The 21,823-nt window shown below is 35.0% G+C and overlaps 2 protein-coding genes and 1 long non-coding RNA gene across 5 annotated transcripts in view; 1 reads left to right on the top strand and 2 right to left on the bottom strand.

Moving 5' to 3' along the window:
* Window positions 1–9,441: 9,441 nt before the first annotated feature.
* On the top strand, window positions 9,442–14,857 carry LOC131145641 (oligopeptide transporter 9). Of its 2 annotated transcripts, XM_058094832.1 has the most exons (7): window positions 9,668–10,086; window positions 10,187–10,435; window positions 12,492–12,589; window positions 12,693–13,262; window positions 13,375–13,633; window positions 13,765–13,947; window positions 14,053–14,857. In XM_058094832.1, the coding sequence occupies exons 2-7, from the start codon at window positions 10,214–10,216 to the stop codon at window positions 14,668–14,670; spliced, it is 1,950 nt and encodes a 649-aa protein (XP_057950815.1). In that variant the 5' UTR covers window positions 9,668–10,086; window positions 10,187–10,213; the 3' UTR covers window positions 14,671–14,857. The 2 variants fall into 2 exon arrangements, with proteins under 2 accessions (XP_057950814.1, XP_057950815.1); XM_058094831.1 differs by having other exon boundaries at window positions 9,442–10,435.
* LOC131145642 (uncharacterized) lies at window positions 12,452–14,338 on the bottom strand. The gene is made up of 2 exons (XR_009134184.1): window positions 13,702–14,338; window positions 12,452–13,616 (listed from the first exon to the last, which is right to left on the bottom strand). It is a non-coding gene; the product is annotated as an uncharacterized LOC131145642 (long non-coding RNA).
* A 1,552-nt stretch (window positions 14,858–16,409) lies between the features above and the next one.
* Window positions 16,410–21,823, bottom strand: part of LOC131145640 (U-box domain-containing protein 44-like) — a 48,529-nt gene continuing 43,115 nt past the window's right edge. For both annotated transcript variants that reach the window (XM_058094830.1, XM_058094829.1), the window contains exon 5: window positions 16,410–17,638. In XM_058094830.1, the coding sequence (XP_057950813.1) occupies window positions 16,646–17,638 (993 nt within the window). In that variant the 3' untranslated portion in view covers window positions 16,410–16,645. The remainder of the gene's footprint in view (window positions 17,639–21,823) is intronic.

The following is a 21,823-nucleotide window of genomic DNA, read 5'->3' as shown; positions in this document are numbered from 1 at the left end:
ACTCTCATCTCTTTTTCTTAGACTCTCTAAAAAAATCTTTCCATCTCTCACACTCTCTCACTCTCATCTCTCGGTCTTTCTATGATTTTTGCTCCAGCTTTTGTGTTCATCATCTCCGGGCCTCCGATTTTTTGTAATTTTCATAAATCCTAATTTTGATTTCAATATTTGTGCATTATTTTTCTATTTTTTCTTAGATTTTGGAAGTTAAGGCTAGAGCGTCGTATCTGTCAAGAATCCGACATCTTTAAAGTCTCGCTCGTCGATCGATTTGCAATAATAATAATAATAATCAGGTTATATTGTTTAAATTTATTATTTCTATAGATTTATTAAATTCATTTTTATTTGTTTACATAATTTGTCAATTTATAGTTAGTGTTAATTTTGAAATTTAATTATATCAACGAGAAAATATGAATTCGGATATGAAAAACGAAGAAAGAAAAAAATTAGAAGAATTAGTGTCATTTCAAAAGGGAGCTTTTGATAAATTTATTTTTAGTTCTAAAAAAAATATAAATGAATAAGATGAAAATCCTTCAAGAAACAAACAATCAATTCCAGAGATAGAATTAGAATATAATAATAATAATAATAATAATAATAATAATAATAATAATAGTAATAAATATAACATTGATTAGTGATTTTACATCTCAAACAGTTAGAAAAATTAATTTTAAATAAAAATAAAAATTAAACAAAATATTAATGATCTTTGATTAAATCATTCACCTATGGCCCCATATTGTGAAGAGTTAGCCCTGATTAATTGTCATATTAATGAATCTATATAAGATTCTTAGTAGATAATTGATACATATTTTAAAAATTTGTTTTGGTATAAATTTAAAAATGAATTTTTATGCTAAAAAAATAATTTAATTGGTTATTTTAAAAATTATTTTCAAAACATCATAATGTGTCAAGCTAATTCAAATGACAATTTGTTAGTATTATAATTAATATTAGTTTCATTAATGCAATCATTTATTATAATTCTAAATTTGACTTAAAATGAGTGTAAATAAATTTACAATCTCTCTTGTAAAGGATTTCTCAATCAATTTCATACATCGATATACTAGTGATGTAGGACGGGAAAGGTCGACCTATGTCCTACGATTCAACCCTCACACAAGCACATACACTTAAACAATTTAATTTAAGAATTTAATTATCCGAACATAAACACAATAAATCATGTTTTATTTCACATGTTCAAGGATTTTGAAAAGGTGTATGACTTGTCCAACAATTAAGTCCCAATTGATTCTTTCACAAAGGAATCAAGTTATATACTGAAAAGTTGTTATTTCAAAGATTCAAGAATAAAAGTTCTATGTTAACAAACTAATATTCATACAATTGATTTTAACTAACAAGTACCAATATTGCAATCTATGGATCAAATGGGCTATTCAAAGATGTGATTTTAATCTACTAGCAAGGGTTCACAAAATATAAAAAGATTCAAACACAAGTATTGAAGTTACCAAGATATTGGTTTGGATGACTTGACGTTGTTCCACATGTAGTTAGGTCATACCGTTGGTCCTTTGTACAAGCTTTGAATCACAAGATGAACACAGCAATGAAGTGTAGATGATGATCGTCGTGTGGGTGTATGAAGATGCTGGCCGTGTGGTGTTGATGGGGGCCGTGAGAATATTAGATGGAGGAGGGGTTGATGGAGTCGTTGGATAGTTTAGTGGTCTCTCACCACTTGATCTCCGGAGAGAACGCCGTAGCCTCACACTACTCACTCACAAGGAGAGGAACAAGCTTTACAAGCTCAAGCAAAGAGATGCTTGTTCAATATTCAACTTCAACTTCTTTTCTTACAATAAGAAAGCTATTTATAGGCATAGCCTAGGAGACATAGCTTTAAACACTCAACAACTCTCAACAATTTTCAACAACAACTCTCAATAACTTTCAACAACAACTCTTAACAACTTTCAACAACTATTAACCTAACACAATTAATACTTACTAAAAAATAAGGAACTCCAACTCATAAGCACACAAGTCAAGCTTGGTTGTCTTGCATTATTACAATTCAAATTTGAAATTTAAACACATTCCAAAAGGAAGGCTAGAATCGTGTGGGACCCATTGGAGCCATGTGGGGGCCACATGGGTTTTGAGTTGGACTTTGCTTCAATACTTCACTTGGGTCTTCAAGCATGGTCTTCAAGCACCTAATAATCTTGAAATAACATATCCACAAAAAATATAAATTAACACAATAGCAAAGTCTTCACATAAAAAAGTCTTCCATCAAAGAAGTAGATGATCTTCAATTAATCCCATGTGTTCCTGCAAAATAGATATAAACAATAGTGGACATCTGGAGGTTGTCCACGTGTCACCATGTCAGCAAAGGAGTGGAGATCGGGAGGTCGTCCATGTGTCATCATATCAGTAAAAGGGATACATAAGGCATGTTGATCCCCATCAACTAGTTAACATTAAAATAGATCCTGATGCCTCTTTATCCCTTTTCTTGCCCTCTTTTACCTTCTTATCCCCTTAATCTATTCTTTCTCTATCTCATTGTTCCATCTTCTAATTTAAATCCTTTCACCTTTCTCAGTTTCTTACTCTTTATACGATTTTAACGATTCTTTTTCACTTTTTATTTCACGGGATACCTCTTGTGAATTAAGGTAACTAACCCTATACCTTTTATGGGCTAATTTGCCATATTCTTTTTCAATTGCATGGGCACACACATATATTTCATTTTGCAAGTTTGAAATTCAAATTTGAAAAGGATGAAAAGAATATGAGATTTGAGATGAGGTGCCTTTCTTTTTGTAGATGATTAAGTGTGGGCCTTCAATAGACGAAAAAAGTCATTTAAATTGTTTTTGTGGATTAATAAAATATCAAGTAATAATCCCCCCGACACACACACACTTATATTTCAAGTAATATATATATATATATATATATATTACCAAAAGGAAACCAACTAAACATACCTCATATAAGTTGTACCCATCTTATCTAGTTTATACAAACCATTGATAACTCTATAAAGTTGACTACTATTTGCAAACAAACTATTCCTCCCATAACACCTTGTCGAGCCAAAGCATCTGCCACTCTATTCCCTTCTTTATATAAATAATTTATAGAAAAGTCTACTCCCTTCAATAAACCGACAAGTTGCTCTCAAAAATCCCACAAATATCACAAGGAGCATTTACTAGATCTTATCCAATTTACTACAATGTTCGAATTACATTCAATATCAATATTGGTATAACCCAAATGTTTGCAAATTTTATTCCTTCTATCATTGCTCTCAATTCAGTTTCATTATTTGAACAAGAGCTAAAATATTTGAAAAACCAAAAATAAAAGAACCCTAACAGTCTCTAAGGATGCCACCACCACCCGTCGGCCCTGAGTTCCCCAAGCTGCTCCCATTCAAATTTAGTTTCAATCTCGCTTGTCTTAGTTTTAGCCATCTCACACCTTGGATAGTTTCATTCTTTTTATTCACAATTTGCACTTCCAGATTTTGTAATATCCGAACATCAGCATCCTTGAACTGAGCCATTTCTGTTATGTTCTTACTCAAAACGCCCACCCAATACTTAATGGAGTGTCACACATCTGTACTACTCTCCTATTTCTCCCCATTCTAGCCACACATCTCCTTCTCTACAATCTCCAAACTACTAAATAAGGAATCAAACTCATTAGTGTTCCCAATTGAGAGTATTGGGAAGCCCTATTAAATTACATTTGTACTCTTACTTTCCAACTTTGTTGCCTAAGGAGAGGTACACCTACCTCCACCGAAACCTTCCTTCATACATCAGCAACAAGATCTCCTTGATTTAAAACATGCTCCATATCTTTTGGTTGCCTCATCTCACAATAATTACAAGTCGAAGCAAGTGATACCCCCACCCTTCTCACATTTTCATCAACGCTTAAGCACTTAAAAGCAGCCTTCCACATATAGATAACAATTTTCTTCGCTAACCATTTGTTCTAAACTCACTTTGCCCAATCAAATTTTGGAGCTCTAATTCTAATAACATCTCATGCTAACTTTGTATTAAATCAACCATCCTTTTCCGGGAGCCATAGTAGTATGTCCGAAGAGTTTCTAAGTTTTCCAACTCTTTCCATCACTTCTTTCACTTTATTAAATCTCAGAATTTTTTACAAATTTTCCACATCCCACACATTATTGATAACCAAATCTTTTAATCTGATATGTGAATGTGCACCATTTGGACATTCTAAAAACAAAGGTCCCGAATCTAGAAACTTATTATACCACAATTTTACATCTCTTTCTCTAACCTTTTACTTAGATTTACTTAACAGCTTAGACATACACTACAAAACTTTCCTCCAAAAAGAAGAATTTAATCCATGTGGTCTGCAAAGAGTAATATGTCATTCTTTAACATATTTAGTTTTAAAAAATCTAACCCATAAAGAATTATGTGTTAATAACTGTCAACCAAACTTCATGAACAATGACCGTTGTACTTCCGAAATGTCCTTTACTCCTATGCCCCCCTCCTTCACAAGAACACACAATCTCTTCCAAGCCCTCTATTTCATTTTTTCTTTTACATCCTTAAATCCCCAGAAAAAGAAGCAAACGTACCTTATATCTTTTTTATCACCAGTTTCAGGACATTTAGAATAGCTAACAGATGCAATGACATGCTTAAAAACACATGTTTCAACAAAACTAGATGACCTCCTTGAGACAACAGTCTACTTTTCCAGCCCTTAACTCTCTTACTGATTTTTTGAATTAAAGGGTCAAAATGACAGTCCTTCAATTTACCATCCACTATCAGCACACCAAATACGTAAAAGGAAATTTACCTTCAATAAAACTAGTCTCTTAAAGAATTTCTCCCTTCCTCCGCACCCAACTTTTTTGAGAAAAAAATAACTGATTTATCTTTATTCACCCTTTGGCCAGTCCAGTTTTCATACTCCTTGATCACCTCCATTAACTGTCTAACATATTTTTTACCAGCATTAGCAAATATAACAACATCATCTGCGTACATTAAAGGCGATATAATATATGCACCACTCGGATGCGCAAAAGGTAAAATCCACTTCTCTGTCAACTTTTTTTGGATTAATTTATAAGGAACTTCTTCCATGATAATGAATTTTTAAAAATATTATAAAAAATTAAAGTTATAAGTTAACATACTTGAATTTGAGGCTTAAAGAATTCACATAAATTGGGATAATTTGCGTGTGGATATATATTCAGGTAATAATGGTTTGCCATAGGCATCGTGTTTTTTTTTATGTTAAATTTTTTATTAAATCAATGCTTATACACAAATTAGACATCGTTTATTTTAAAAAGTAAAGAAACTTTCAATAATAGAAATTAAGTTTATTGTTTGATCAATATTGAGGAAATTTAGGGGATGGGGGCACTATTATAAAGTACTTAATACATATAAAACAAGTCTTTTTAAAAAAAAACTAAATGATATTCTTTCAACTCAATAATTTTTAAAAATAAATAATTGAGGAAATGTAATATGATAGAACAATATTGGATGTGGCAATCGGATTGTGTTGTATCATCAAAGGATAATATTTAGTCATTTTTGTCACATGTTTTTTATGATGCATTTGTAATGTAATTATTTTATTATTTATTATATGTCAAAACCTTTTTTAAAAAGCAATATTGATTTTATGTGTTTTAAAGCTCATCATGTGCTGCTTTTTAAGCATGTGTTTATGTTTGTTTCTCATTCTAACTTTTAATAGTTGCTCATTTTTGGTGCAATAATTTTTCTATTGCACCGACTTGTCATTCAATTTGATTATTTGGTTACGTTTGCTTTTAATAAAGTTATTTCATATACAAAGATAAAAGCATTAGCTGTAGCATTAATTAATATAACAATAACACAAAATGCTTGTGAATGAGACAAGCGCACGCTACGTAGTTTATTTATAAGCTTTTGTGTCTTCATTGTAATGGAAGGAAGAAAAAGTTAATGATCATAATATAGGTTTAATAACATGTGCTATAGTCTTTGAAAATTTAAAAGTGAGTAAATAAAATGTGCTAATGGTGACTTTTAAGTCATAAAATTAAATAGGCGTGAATAAATTTTAAATACAAGTTAATTTGACTTTTCAAAATACATTTTTCTCAGAAGGTATATATATATATATATAAAAGGGCAGACACACAAAGTTTTTGCGTATGTAGGGTCCGAGGAAAGAGTTGACCATGATGGTCTATAGTACACAACCTTATTTTGTATGTTTGTGTGTCTATATATATATATAAAAGGGCAGACACACAAAGTTTTTGCGTATGTAGGGTCCGAGGAAAGAGTTGACCATGATGGTCTATAGTACACAACCTTATCTTGTATGCTTGTGTGTCTATATGTGTGTGTGTGTAATGAAACAAAATTATGCATATTTTTCATCCTTTGACCTTTTGTCATTTCCATTTTCATGGGTAGTGTTGCTTTTTATCCTTCTATGATTACCACATAATCACCCAAAAATGACCAAATAAATAAATAAGATTTTAATGAGCTATGTGAATTGTGAATCATGTCCTATGAATAAATTAAGAGTAAATTAGATTATTTTCACTTCTAAATGTTGCCCCTAGATAATCTTCTCGTTTAGGGAAGTTCTGAGGATTCTTGAGAATTTGAATTCGGACCTCTTAATACCTACATTTGATTTTTGCTTTAGAAATTTGACTAAATAAGCTAGTTTTAATATAACTTATGATGGGTGGTCGCCTTTCTTCCTACATTTAACCAACAAAAATTAGATGATTAGAACTTGCATTGCAAATAAATTTTTAAATATATTTTAGTGAGATACCTAATATTGAACAAGGAGATTGATAATTAGGATGATTCATATTCATATTGCAAATTATTTTGTTTGTGTGTGTGTGGAAGATTCACTCTTTTTTAATTAAGGGCAGCTATCTTGAATTGTTGTGGACAACTCTTCGTTATATGGTCGAACTGAGGTAGGAGAGTTGTCTAGAACTTCAATTGATGGACTCCAAGCATGCTCTCACTTTTGTTCCAACCATCTTAGTGAGGTCAAGACTTAAAAAATGGAATTATTACAATTAAATATCGACAATAAAAAAAAAGGATAATAAGCAATAACTTCCCTTAAAATTTGACAGAGACACAAATCTATCCTAAGGTTTTAAAAATCTGTGAAACCCTTTTTAAGATTTGGTAAAAAAAAAAAAAAAGAGGAATCAACTTCTCATTAAGTTTAAAAAATGTACAAACCTCCTATACATTTGATTTTTGAGACACTAATACTCTTTTTTGTCCTTTCTTTCTTATATAAAGAGAAAATTGCGTTTTCTTTTGACAACCTTATAAAAGATATGCAAAAATTTTGAAATCTTAAAACAAGTTTAGGACAAAAGACTCTGTTGCTACAAAAAATCAAGTGGCTTTCGTAAGTTGTCCTTAGATCGCGACCACCTGAAAAGAACCAAACGAGGATGGCTTAAAGGACTTGGGGTGTATTCCAAGGGATCACTCTGATGCCTAAGTTAGGCAATGGGAGGCTCAGATTGCAACAATAAGTGAAGAACGAATGAGAATGAGATGCTTACCTCCTTATGAGATTCTCTTTATATAGTGGTGAAAACAGACTCCCCTTCAACTTGACATTTATGAGCATGTCATTATGCTTAGAGGGGTTATGGATGACTTAAGGCGATTATGCGAGATATGAAATGTTGTCCAATGTTGGTCTTACAACTGTCCGCCCCTATGGGTATACCTGATAATTTTTGGTGTATCAATTTTGGGTGTATCAGACTTTGTCCTCCCTTGAGATTTGATAAAATGACAATAACCTCCCTTGAGGTTTCAAAATTTTCGAAGACCTCTCTTGAGGTTTTAAGAATTTAAAGAACCTTTCAAGAGTTTTGTTAAAAAGACTCAATCCTTCCCTTATATTTGTAAAAAGATAAGTTTTTTAAGGAGATGTCTGTACCTTTTTGACAAATTTAGAAAAAAGTATGTCACATTTTTTAAATTTTAGGAAAAGTTTTTGTCTATTTGTCAAATTCCAAAGGGAGTGAATATTTTTTACTTAAAAATTATATAGTTTTTACAAACTTTAAGAAAGATTAGTGTCTTCCAGTAAGATAGATTACTGTCTTTTCAATCGAACTTTGAATATATATATATATTAGATTAGTGTTTTTTCAATTTGAAAAAATATATGTATCTTTAATTGTTCTAGATGATTAGGTAATCTGCAATGACAATGATGCTATTAATATTCAAACCTAATGCAGCATGCCTTACTCCCAATCCTTGAAAATGGATGCATGATTTCTAGAACCAAACCATAAAAGAACTAAAAGGAGAATTGGTTTTTGACTTAAATCTAAGCAGTGTTATGAGTCAATTTAGTACGCGTGTGAATGGCCCTCCCCATTTGGGCTTTCTATATTTCATGTGCCTTGTTTGTTTCCAATGTTCAACGACAAGGCTTGGTGGACTTGGTTGTGATTAGGCATATAATTTCAAGGGTGTTGTAAATTTAGATTTGCCCTAAGAATTATTTTCTCTCATTTGACCTTAAAGAAAAAAAATAAATAAAGGCTTAATCTCCCACATTCTAGCCATAATGGTAGGTCACAATTTAATGCATTAATCACGATTCTTGAGTAGATAATTGATACACATTTTAAAATTTGATTTAAAAATGAATTTTTACGCTAAAAAATTATTTAATTTAATTGATTATTTATGACTTTGGTGATCATGAGTTCCATTGCTTTTTGAGAGTTTATCTCGGTGAATTATCAAGAGTGCGTCGAGCAGCTTTCACCTTTTCGGATTTGGTGTCGCACGACAGTGACTAGGATCCTCGAATTATCAAAAAATGAAAAATACTATCATTAATCCAAAATGAATTTTTTATAATATCATGTCTTTATATTGTGTTTGGAAAAATATAAAAAAAAAAAAATACAACAAAGTCTTAAAATAAATTTTTGGAAAGAAGTGTTTTGTACGAGTTAAAGAAAATAAATTTTTAAACGTATTCAATCAAACATGAATTTTGTATAATCTTTGGTTTCTAGCATTTTTTAATATTAAAAGATATAGGTTATTATGCAACTTGCTATTAGGATCATGCACAAACACAGTAGAACATGGGGTGCAGAGATACAAAGCCGACAAATAAAAATTAAATTCTAGTATATTAATTGCGCCCCTATAATTAATAGTTAATAGAGCAGAGAGCGGCGTGATCATGCAACTAATCTGTAGTAGTAGTAGAGTATAGCTTAAAATTATGAGTGTTCACAATTACCATATTATATATATAAGACTTTAAAAATGCTTCTTTCATCTTAAATTCAGATAGTAATCTCTAAATGTCAATTCTAAACCATGCAAAAAAGATACTTGTCTAGTTGAAAGTTTAAGAATGAGAGTCCAAACTCAATCCCACTTCTTGTGATCACTAGTGAATTCCATGTGAAAAAAGAACATGCATGATAATTGAAGGTAAAAGCCACGATCTTTGAAGCTCTCCAAAAAGAAAAAAAAATTCAACAACTTGCGGCTTTTTTCCTTTTTAATTTATGGGTTCTCACGAAATCAGTGTCAAATCCAGGATATCCTGATTTGAAACTTGAAAGTGAGCGATATGGCCGCGCAGAGAGAGAGAGAGAGAGAGATGAGGAAGAGATAACTACAGATCTTATACGCAACCAATCCAAAGTCACCATTTTCAAATAAATTCCAATCTGTTCTCTTCCGAATCCCTTTAAATTTCATCCCAAATCCTTAAAACTCTATTTACTCCCAAGCCGCTTTCAGGTTCAAGTCATTTATCCCTCTCTCTTCGACGCACCCACTTCGCTTCGCTTCCTCTCTCGCGACCCAGAAGGCCCAATCTCCGCCGGAGCATGGCGGAGATAGCGGAGGAATCGCCGGAGTCCGGCGAGTGCCCCATCAAGCAGGTCGACATCACGGTGCCCAAGACCGACGACCCCACCATGCCGGTGGTCACATTCCGAATGTGGGTGTTGGGTATTGCTTCCTGCGTCATTCTTTCCTTCGTGAACCAGTTCTTCTGGTACAGAACTCAGCCATTGATAATCTCTTCCATCTCTGCTCAGATCGCCGTGGTCCCAATTGGGCATTTGATGGCGAAGACGATCACCAATCGAGTGTTCTTCAAGGGCTCTAAGTGGGAGTTTACACTCAACCCTGGTCCCTTCAACATCAAAGAACATGTTTTGATCACCATTTTTGCGAATTCTGGTGCTGGAACTGTTTATGCCACTCATATTTTGACTGCTGTTAAGTTGTTGTACAAGAGGTCTCTCACTTTTCTTCCTGCCTTGCTCGTCATGCTCACTACCCAGGTGATCTTCCTCTATTTCCCCTTTTTAAAAATGTTTCTGTTTCTGTTTTTTGTTTTTGGTGTTTTTATGTCGACTTTCTATAGTATGTTGGGTGTTTACCTTCTTTTTTTTTTAGAATACGCATTGGGTGTCCACGCTCTATTTTACGGTCCACATGATTAATTCTGTGTCCTTTGAAGTTGACCCCATAACTCCAAAGGGAGGATAAATTCAGGAGTCGGGGACGGAAACGTGCCCGAAAGGGTTTGAACACCCGCATCTTAAAAGGCACTCCCGCATCCTGCACTACCACTTGAATCACACCTTCGGGGTGTTTACCTTCTTCTTGCTCATTGGTTTTGTGACTTTTGTGATGGAGACTTTCTGTTTCTATGAAGGTGTGAGGTTTACTTTTTAAATAAAAAATTAAATGATATCCTTGTCAAAAAACTTTTGGAATGTGCTTTGGGTGCTTGGATTTTCAATTTAGATATGGAGTTGTGTGGACTTTAACGGAACCCAATTCAGTTTTGCAGTAAGTGTTGTCCAACTTCACACGAAATTCTATTCTCTAAAATACGGGATCTCGATCTCTCTCTATGTGTGTGTGTTTATATAATTGATAATTTTAGGATTCAAAAATTTTTTGGATCCAGAGTTACTTGAGATTTTTAAATTTTTTGGGAATAAATGAAAATTTCTGGGACTGGATTTGAGAGTAGATTTTTTTTTTTTTCGTGTTTTATCATTTTATTTTTATTTATTTATTATTATTTTTTTTGGGGATATGTTGGTTGTTTACTTTCTTCTTTTCTTATTGATGTTGCTTAACAGACTTTCTTTTTTTAACAACGGTGAGTGCTTTATGGATTTTCCTCTATTAAATTCGTATTGCCTGCCCAAAAACTTTTACCATACATGAAGATTGCAATTATTTGCTGTTGTACAAGAGAGAACAGTAGATTTTGATCTTAGTGGCAATTTTAGGATTCGACATATAAAATGTAATTTTAGTAATAATAAGGAAGAATATTGGAGACAAAGTTAAATTTGATGATGAAAAAATAAATAACATTTGTAAATTTCGATACCTTGGATCTATTATGTAAGTTGAAGGAGAAATTGAAGATAATGTAATGTATAGAATTAAAGCGGGTTGGGTAAAATGGAAAAGTGTTTCAAGTGTGCTATGTGATTATAGAATACCCTTAAAATTGAAAGGGAAGTTTTATAGGACAGTAATAAGACCAATTATGCTATATGGATCGGAATGTTGGGCGGCAAAAAAACATAATATCCAAAAAGTAAAAGTTGTCGAGATGAAAATGTTAAGATGGATGAGTGGTATAATATATTCGTGGTAAGTTAGGTGTAACTCTTATAGAAGATAAGATAAGGGAGGGACGACTCAAATGGTATGGACACTTGCAACGTAGGCCTTATAGTGTACCTGTGAAGAAGAGCGACTTGGTTACTGGGGGGACTATAGAAGGGGTAGGAATAGACCTAAAATAATTTGGGAGAAGATAGTGAGTAAAGATTTAACATCCTTGAATCTATCAAAAGAAATGGTCCATGATCACATAAATTGGCAGAAAATGATTCATATAGCCGACCCCATTTAGTGGGACTAAGGCTTGGTTTTGTTGTTGTTGTTTACTTGTTGATGGAAATATCTAGGAACTAATGGGATAAATATGGGATTTAAATTGGACTGTTTGGAGAACTATGTGTTGTAATTGTTTCATGAAAAGGTCAAATGTGTTTGGGAATTTTGGGATTCTTGTTTTGATTACTGAAATGGTAAAATATGCAATTTTTTACCTTAGATATGTTCTCAACTTCATTCAAAAAGTCAAAAGTTGTTCATTGTTATGAATAGCTATGTTACCAAAATACTAGTTGAAGAGTTACAGACATGATTTGATTGTTCTTAAAAATGAAAAACATCCATCCAAATGTTAATATTCTGAGGACTAAGATAATCTCTGCAGGCATAATATATGTTTGCTGCAAATTTTCAGAAGCAGCGACTTAAAAAGTATTCTTTTGGTTTCCTTTCTTGTATGAACTACAGATTTTGGGATTTGGCTGGGCAGGGCTTTTCCGGAAACATCTGGTTGAACCCGCAGAAATGTGGTGGCCGTCTAATCTGGTTCAGGTCTCATTGTTCAGGTATGCATTTTGTTATGCTAATTTTTCGCCAAAAAATTTATGGTTTCGTTCGGCTTTCTACATGATCAAGCATACTGAGAAAAAAGAAAAATAATGGCTGCAGGGCTCTACATGAGAAAGAGAAGAGACCGAAAGGCAGCACAACCCGGACGCAGTTCTTTGTCATAGTCTTCATCTGCAGCTTCTGCTACTATGTACTTCCTGGCTATCTCTTTCTCATGTTAACGTCTTTCTCGTGGGTTTGTTGGCTTGCTCCGAAATCCATATTTGTGCAACAACTAGGATCAGGCCTACAAGGCCTTGGAATTGGCAGCTTGGGGATAGACTGGTCTACGATTTCATCTTATCTCGGGAGTCCGTTAGCTAGCCCCTTGTTTGCCACTGCCAATGTCACTGTTGGATTCATCTTCGTCATGTATGTGATGACGCCCCTCACTTATTGGAAAAATGTCTATAATGCCAAGAACTTCCCAATATTTTCCAACAACCTTTTCATGTCAAACGGATCAGAATACAACATCTTGAGCATCATCAATTCTGATTTTCATCTGGATGAGGCTTCTTATGCGAAAAATGGGCCCATAAATCTCAGCACCTTTTTCGCTATGACTTATGGTCTTGGATTTGCAACGCTTTCTGCTACTGTTGTTCATGTCATACTCTTCAACGGAAAGTAAGTCCACCTTTTCATATCTTCAGCCTCTAGAGAATAGATAGATTATATGAACTTTTTAATGGAAATCAATTTCATTAACTCACTGACATGTGCACTAATGCACACTCAGGGATATATGGAAGCAAACAAAGAGGGCATTTGGATCGACTAAGAAGGTGGATGTACACACGAGGCTTATGCAGAAGTACAAGCAAGTACCCATGTGGTGGTTTCTCCTCATCCTAGTGTTGAACATTGCTGCCATTTTATTTGCTTGCCAGTATTACAACGACACGCTTCAATTGCCTTGGTGGGGGGTCTTGCTTGCTTGTGGCATTGCCCTTTTCTTCACCCTCCCAATTGGTATCATCACTGCCACCACAAACCAGGTAAAGAAAAAAGTTGATCCAGTCTATAAGCCAAACACGTAACATAAATGTACAAGTTTTGAACTTACATAAATGCCTTCTGAAATGGATGTTTAGAACTTTTTTTAAATCAATCTCTTGCTGGTGAGCAGCAACCAGGTTTGAACATCATCACAGAATACATAATTGGGTATATGTACCCCGAGCGCCCCGTTGCCAACATGTGCTTCAAAGTTTTTGGGTACATAAGCATGACCCAGGCCCTAAGCTTTCTAGCAGACTTCAAGCTAGGCCACTACATGAAGATCCCGCCAAGAACAATGTTCATGGCACAGGTTAGTTTTATTCTCTCTGTATCAGGGTTGTGGTATATATCTCTATATATGAAGGCAAACAATGAAACTGGTAAGACTGGAAGCTAAACTAAAATCTTATTTCAGGTTTTAGGTTCTCTTATAGCAGTATTCATATACCAAATAACTGCTTGGGAGCTGATGGAAGTGATCCCCAACCTTTGTGACACATCCTTACTCCCACATGACAGTCCATGGACTTGCCCAATGGACCGTGTGTTTTATGATGCCTCAGTCATCTGGGGTTTGGTTGGGCCTCGCAGAATCTTTGGAGACCTCGGTGCCTACTCAGGTGTCAACTGGTTTTTTGTGGGTGGAGCGATTGCTCCTCTAATGGTATGGCTTGCACACAAAGCATTCCCAAAGTGTGAATGGATTCGATACATCCACATGCCTGTTCTTTTGGGTGCTACATCAATGATGCCCCCAGCTACAGCAGTCAACTTCACCAGTTGGATCATTGTTGGGTTCCTATCTGGATATGTAGTTTTCAGGTATCGACCGAAATGGTGGGAACGCTACAACTATGTCCTTTCTGGTGGTCTCGATGCGGGAACTGCATTCATGACGGTGTTGTTGTTCATCACCCTGGGGTCCAGAAATATTGGCCTTAATTGGTGGGGAAACAATGTCGAAGGGTGCCCTCTGGGTTCTTGTCCAACTGCCAAAGGAGTCGCTGTGGATGGCTGCCCTGCTTTTTATTGATTAGGTTCAACAACATATTTTCAAGTTGCTTTGGAACATCTCTCTTCTTTAGTAATTGTAAATAGTTTTCTCGATTGATTGCTATTTACTTAATTAGTATGCATTATAAAGTAAAATCTTGATAGATTACTAGATTAATGTTCCCTTTAGTGTGATTTATAAAGTAAAGCCTCATTTTTAGTGAAAATCTGTATATAGTTTCCAACCATAAATTTATATTTACTGAAGTTACATAGTTTCTGAAAATTTGTTTATGTTCTCCAATGAACCACCCCACTGCTTCATGGCTGTTGAGGGTTTAAATCCTGGAGTGAGCGATGGATATTGCAAAATTTTTAACTTGTGTCTCAGAAGCACAAGAGTCTTCAGTTTTCGAATTGGGTGGGAACAGAACAGAGAAATGCAGTATACCTTTTTCAAGGACCCTTACAACTGCTGACCCTTCAGGCCATTCCAATTCACATCACAGGGGAAGCCAAAGCTTGACAGGGCTCTTAGCTGTTATTCTGTTTGTCCAACAACAATACAAGAAGAAACCGATACGAGAACAAATTTAAAATTTATGAGATATGATTGGGCAGTAATTAAAAATTATGTAATATTCAAAAAAATTTCATACTGCAAAATTTTAGACTCATATTTTAATTTATTCAATTTGGATCCCAATGTTAAAAATTGTTTGTGATTCAAGGTGAGAGAGGGATTGAATAATTGAAGCGTTTAATTGGCAAGCGATCAACGAGGAATGGAACAGGGCTGATAATTTATTTTATTTTATTTTATTTTATTTTTTGCTGCATATACCTTTTTTTTTTTTCTCTGGATATGTTCAAACCAAACAACATTGTAGCTGACTAAACTCGGCCTCCTTTCTTGACTCATGAAATTGCAGAAATTAATTTCAACTGTTGCATAAACATTTATCATATGGTTATTTTGCTGATGAGTTTCATTCCCATTCCATGAACAATTCAGTAAAAATTTATATTAATCTTTTAACTTTGGTGAGCAACTTTTGAAATATTCAAAGACCATATAAATCTTTATATTCTACTCACCATCAATAATTGTTACAAATTTTAAGAAATCAATTGCTTAGTCAACTTTTGAAAAATATGGAAAACCCATATTGAGACTTAAATTCTACTCAAGATCAATAATTGTCACAGAATTTAAAAAATTAATCGCTTAAATCACAATTCAAGTATTGGGGGTCACTCACGGCAATTGTGAGATCCACTTTTATCATGTTAGGTTTTACATAATAATACCTTCAACTACAAAACAGATTGTCACCATTTGTTTGGCGAGTTTCACGTAAACTCATTCGTGTATGGCACAGAGGGCAATTTATTACATGATAGACACAATTGGTACATGAGAAAATCTCTCAGGATTCAATGGGGTTTGGAAGAATAATTTCAAGTTGTCTGGAACTCTCGGGATCGAATGGGGTTTGGAAGAATAATAGGGGCCTCTTGCCCTCCACACAGGAACTTCTCCTCTCTTACAAACTTCAAGTCAATCACTCCCAAAGCATTTACGATTTTCTAAATTTTATAATTGAACCAAATCAATAGTAATTAACTTGCCTGCAATTTCAAACAAACATGTTTGACATTTTCTGTAGATTAGATTAAATGGTGAAAATCTATCTCATCAAATAGCAACTATGAATCCAACATGTTCTCTGGCACTCCAAGATCAGTGGCTTCAATTGGGTTAACAAACAAGCTGCCTTAATCTCAATAACAAATTCAATCTTATTTTTTACAAGTACAGTAGAGTAATCTGGCTTCAATTTAGCACTATTACAAAACCCTTTGAATACAATATACATGTTCCATAGTTTTTTAGATCCTAATCCCACTGAAAACAATATATATAATCATGAAATATGAACACTACAATGCTTCATTTACACAGAGACATATGTTATATATATGACATGTAAAATCTCATCAGGCAGCGTGGATCAAAAATAAGAAGACTGTTCATGAAGCACATTCAAATGAGAAAGCACTTTGCCAGCGAGAGATTTCATATGGCTACTCCCTTTTTGAGCAATTTCAACTAGTGGCAGTTGGGCTAAATTTCCGTGGCTTTGTTTGAACTCAACCAAACGAAAGATTCTTTCCAAAGCTAATAGAGCTTTCTCCTGCAACCTGGGATTAGGCGAGCTCAATAATCTTATAATTGGAGTGATTGCATCTGCTTTGGCAAGCAACTTAGTACCATTCTGCAGCCTTTCTCCATCAATCAATGTGGTAAGTGTATCTAAAGAAGCTTCACAGCTACGGAGATCTGTATCCCTGAGCATCTTGACAAGTGGTTGTATAGCATTTGCCTCCAGAAGGCAGAATGAGGACTTCACTGTACAAATGCCCAAGTGCACAGGGCAGCCAGTTTCAGGTGTTGCCATGCAGAAGTAAGAAAACCCACTTTTCTTTATTGGTTTGCTCAAACAAACAGAACTTTCAGAAAATTGCTTAAGCGAAATGGCTGCATTTTGTTTTGTTAAAGCAGTCCCATGTATTAGGAACTGTACCAGCACAGGTATAATGTCAGCTTCAGCTACCCTTTTCTGGCATGCCTGATTTGTTGAAACAGTGAAACGGCAGAGAGCTCCAACAGCATTCTCAATTACCTGCTTTTCATAGGAGTTATTGTTCCTATTGATGAGATGAGCAATGATGATTTCCAGAGCACCAGCCTGTAGAAGCCAATCTGACATCTGGGTGTCCTCAGGGAGGTTGCAGATGATACCCATTGCAGCAGCAATCTCTTCCACATTGTTGGAGGTTTTGATGATTTTGACCAATGTCTGAATGCATTTCTGACTTACATGCTCTAGAAAGAGGCTACTGTCACCATCTTCAGTCAAGCAATAGAATAGCTTAATGGCATTCTCCCGCACACTATGGTTGTCAAGCTCACATAGTTGAACCAACACTTGAACAGCAGAGAGCTGTGAAATATATAAAGATAACAATAGCTGTTAGATGTTGTTGCGGAGACGTAGGTACAGGTGTCAGGTAAGGGGAGTTCATGCATGCCAAAACATGGGGTTTGCCTATTTTCCAGATATTTAACAATATTTAAGTGTTTTCAAAAGTCTAACAATATGCCAGACATGGGTATCTAGGGTAAACTAAGGACCTGAGCATCAAGGCTGTGAAAAATCTGGATGTGGCAAGTTTCCCTTAGAAATGAAAACAAAAGGTGAATCTTATCCAATAGATAATATATTATTGTCAAACTCAACCATACATTAATTTCTTATTTTCTTTCATCTGACCATTAAATGACCGAAATTCTTCCTAAGATGCAAATCGAATATTGCAAGAGGTGGATTTGATTAGATTTATCAAAGCAAAAAATGTGAAATACCAATATAAATACCATGTAAACACTATTGACTCATGTCTTGCTATTTGCGGAACAATAAAAAGCACAAAATAACAGGTTGATGTACAAGAATATAACAAAGTAGAGACATATAAAAAGTAGGAGGAAAGAAACGTACATATGATGTTGTTCATATATTAAGACTACATCCAAGGGTGCCACAACAGGCCAAAAAAATCCGTGATGAATGGGAAGAGCACAAAAGGAAACGAATTAAATGGCACTCTTGTCCAAAAGTCACAATTACACCCACAATTCAAAAGGAACTCGCACAAAAGATTTCTAGGATTCAAGAATCCCTTAAGTACCCAAGAGAAGCTCGCAAAGCTTCCCTATTGAATTGCACAGACAAATAACTAAAATAAGTAGTTCAGAGCAGTTTTTCAAATTTCTGGAGAATTGGTTGATCAGTCCATAAGCTATCAGTTGATAAAAATAGAAACAAAGCAACCAATTCTGCAGGATCAGAAAACTGCCAGCCAATTCATAAGTCATTAGTCGACCAAAACAAACAGAAAGCCAACAATTTTGCAGACTCAGAATTCGATTAACCTATTTAACTAAATTGATTGACTGATCTGAGAACTGAACCTCCACCTCAGCGAATTTCTGCCCAAAAATCTACAAAAAATAGGACCAAAACACCTTGAGAACCCCAACACCATTAGGGGGCCATAAACTAAAACTGCAAAGATCAATCAAGTTTAGACAATGCTTGAACTTGACCAAAATGAGGTACTTTTCAACATGCCAGACAGGTAATTTTCAATACTGACTACCCAAAACTCTCTCCATGAGCAACTATATTGTGAACATGGTTTTTGAAAACAGGACCAGTGATCAATCCTGTGAATTGTGGGGTTGGTTGGTCTGGTCAAACCAATGGGTCACCCACACATGTGCATACACACACACATATAGTAAAAAAGTCATAATCCTACTAAGAAATTGTTAGAAGAGAATATGTTATTTTAGTAATTAAGTCGTGTGAATGGGGTTATTTTTGTTCTTAAGATTTTATTATTAATAATATATAAGAGGAACCTGGAGCTGTACATACTCTCCATGAAACTGCCACCCAGTTTTTCCTCTTTTTTCTCTTCTTCTCCTCTTCTCCTCATTTCTTGTCTTTTCTTTTCTCCTTCTCTCCTCCATCTCTAACTCTACAAAATGATATCAGAGCATTGATCTACTTCAAATATGATTTATCTGAATTTATTTGATACTCTGTTTTTTTGTTTCTTTTCTAATCCTCTGTTTTTTTGTTTCTTTTCTTATCCTCCCCTAATCAGTCCTCAGAACTGAATTTTTCTAATTGGTTTGTGAGTCCTTCCTCTTGATTAGTTTATGCATCATCCTTTGTAAGAATCTGTGTGTTGTCATGGTGATTTGTTGATGTAAAGTCAGTTATACTCTGTTTCTAGTATGCTGCTGTTGCCACTCACCTGTTCCACAGGCTGCTATCAGTTGTAGTCTGGTTGTGGTTTGCTGATGATACTGTTTTGATGTCGTGTGTTCGTGATTGATTGCTTGCAATTTTGTACCAATTGCTTGTTGGTTTTGATTGATGTTCAAAGACTTATTTCCTGTTCTTGCCTGCATTTGTTTCCAGTTGCTGCCGGCTATAATGCCTGAAGCTGCTGCCAGGTTGTTTATTGAATGCCTGCAGTACTTTGCTGTGCTCTGCCCTATTCTCTGTGGTTAAGCAATTCCTCTTAGTGTATTGTAAGCTCAGTTCTGTAGTCATAACTGCCCCTTGAAGTTCTGGACTTTGCAAGGTATGAAGTGTTGTATTTTCTGGTTTTTTGAGGTCCTGAAAGTGCTGTTTTGTGCTGCCTGATTTATTCTCAAGCTCCTTCCCATGATAATTTAGCCATGGACATTGCCTCTAACATAGTAGGGGAAATTTTGGAGGACAAGAGCGAGGCTTCGATTGTGGTTATGGCAGCGATTGTGCATTAGGATGAGGAGTTTGTTGGGGCAATTCTTGCATTTGCACACATTGTGGAAAGGAAATAATACTGTTGATCACTATTGGGATCTCCTTGGGGAACCAACTTGGGCCAATAAGTATCTTGTGGACAGGAAATTCTACTATTGACACTTCAAATGCACCTAGCCTCTCCATTTGGGAGTTGAGGACATCATCTACCGTGTCCTGAGAGGAGTTTAACAATCTTTTTTGCATGGTTCAACAACTCCAAACTCAATCTTTTACATTAAGTGCTACGATGGCCCATTCAAGAACAATTGGGCTTCTTGTCTCTTCGTCCTCCCTACTTTGGGTTCTAGCTTATGGTATCTCCTCCCATATGAAAAGTAGTCCTACTTTGCTTGAGTTCTTGAACCCCCTTACTTTACAATCTAAGGTTACTCTTGCTGATGGTTTGATTACACTCATTTTTTTTTTCTTTTTTCTGGCAATATTCTTTCAATTCCTTCTATTCATCTTTCATTTGTGTTATATGTGGCTAAATTTCCCTTGAACCTATTATCACTTAGTCAATTAACTAAATCTCATAACTGTTCTATGATCTTCTGTCCTTCTCATTGTGTTATTTAGGACCTTCGAACAAAGAAGAGGATTGGTGAAAGGCTTGAGAAGGATGGCTCATACTATTTCAATGGTGATCAAGGTGGATCCAATTAACTAAATGATGACTTTTTGCATATGACAGATCTATTTGTTAAAAGATGGTTCAGATTTTTTGAATGTATTTGCTCAATTATACCAAAAAATAAAAACTCAGTTTGGAATCAGCATTAAAATTATTGAGCTTCAGTCTTTTTGCTTGGCCAAGGCATTATCCACCAAAATAGACATTTACTTGACATAGCACAGTCTCTACTCCTTCATACGCATGTTCCTAAAACCTTTTGGACCAATGCTCTTCTTACAGCCTGTTTTCTGCTCAACAGGATGCTATCAAGTGTTCTAGGGGGACAAATTCCCTTCTCCATCATGTAATAAAAACATTCATGTTCTCCATTGTGCCTCGTGTCTTTAGGTGCACATGTTATGTTCATGTTTCACATACTATTCAAGACAAGTTCTCTCCTTGTGCTGTCAAAATTGTCTGCATTAGGTACTTGAGAACTCCGAAAGGACATAGATGTATGACCCCTACACTTGTTTGGTGCCGATGCCACCTTTTTTAAAGGTGCACTTTTATTTCTCTAGTGTCGAGTCTTCTTTGCCTTATTTCTTCACCTTCCTAGTCCTACCATTCTTTTGCCTCTATTTTCTCGATTTCAGTATCCCCTCTTGGTATGTTGAAATATTTGTTAAGCCTAGGTGGAAACATGCAATGGATGTAGAAATGGATTGGGTGTGTTGCTCAAGGGGAGGATGATAAAGTATGCAGGTTACATACATTCATTTATAGTCTGAAGTAATCTCCTCAAGCCTAGCAACAACAACAACAACAAACAACCAGGCCTTAAGTCCCACCAGGTGGAGTTAGCTATATGAATCATTTTCTGCCAATTTATGCGATCATGAGCAATTTCCTTCGACAAATTCAAGGCTATTAAATCCTTACTCACTACCTCATTCCAAATTATTTTAGGTTTACCCCTACCCTTTCTACCGCCCCTCACAAAAACTAGCTTACTCCTTACTGAAGCACTATTTAGCTTACATTGTAGATGCCTAAACCATCTAAGTTGTCCCTCCCTTATCTTATACAGGAGCTATACACCTAACTACCGTGAATATGTTCCTTCCTTGGTTTATCTTTTAATG

The sequence above is a fragment of the Malania oleifera genome, chromosome 13, assembly GCF_029873635.1.
Source record: "Malania oleifera isolate guangnan ecotype guangnan chromosome 13, ASM2987363v1, whole genome shotgun sequence".
Taxonomy (NCBI): Eukaryota; Viridiplantae; Streptophyta; class Magnoliopsida; order Santalales; family Ximeniaceae; genus Malania; species Malania oleifera.
Note: the sequence above shows the minus strand (reverse complement) of the source record. Positions and strands in the feature narration are given on the sequence as shown.

Coding starts and splice junctions, on each gene's coding strand:
- LOC131145641 (XM_058094831.1), top strand. CDS start 9,974: ATGGCGGAGATAGCGGAGGAATCGCCGGAGTCCGGCGAGTGCCCCATC. Junction 10,436..12,491: donor TCGTCATGCTCACTACCCAG/GTGATCTTCCTC, acceptor TATGAACTACAG/ATTTTGGGATTTGGCTGGGC. Junction 13,634..13,764: donor TCACTGCCACCACAAACCAG/GTAAAGAAAAAA, acceptor GCTGGTGAGCAG/CAACCAGGTTTGAACATCAT.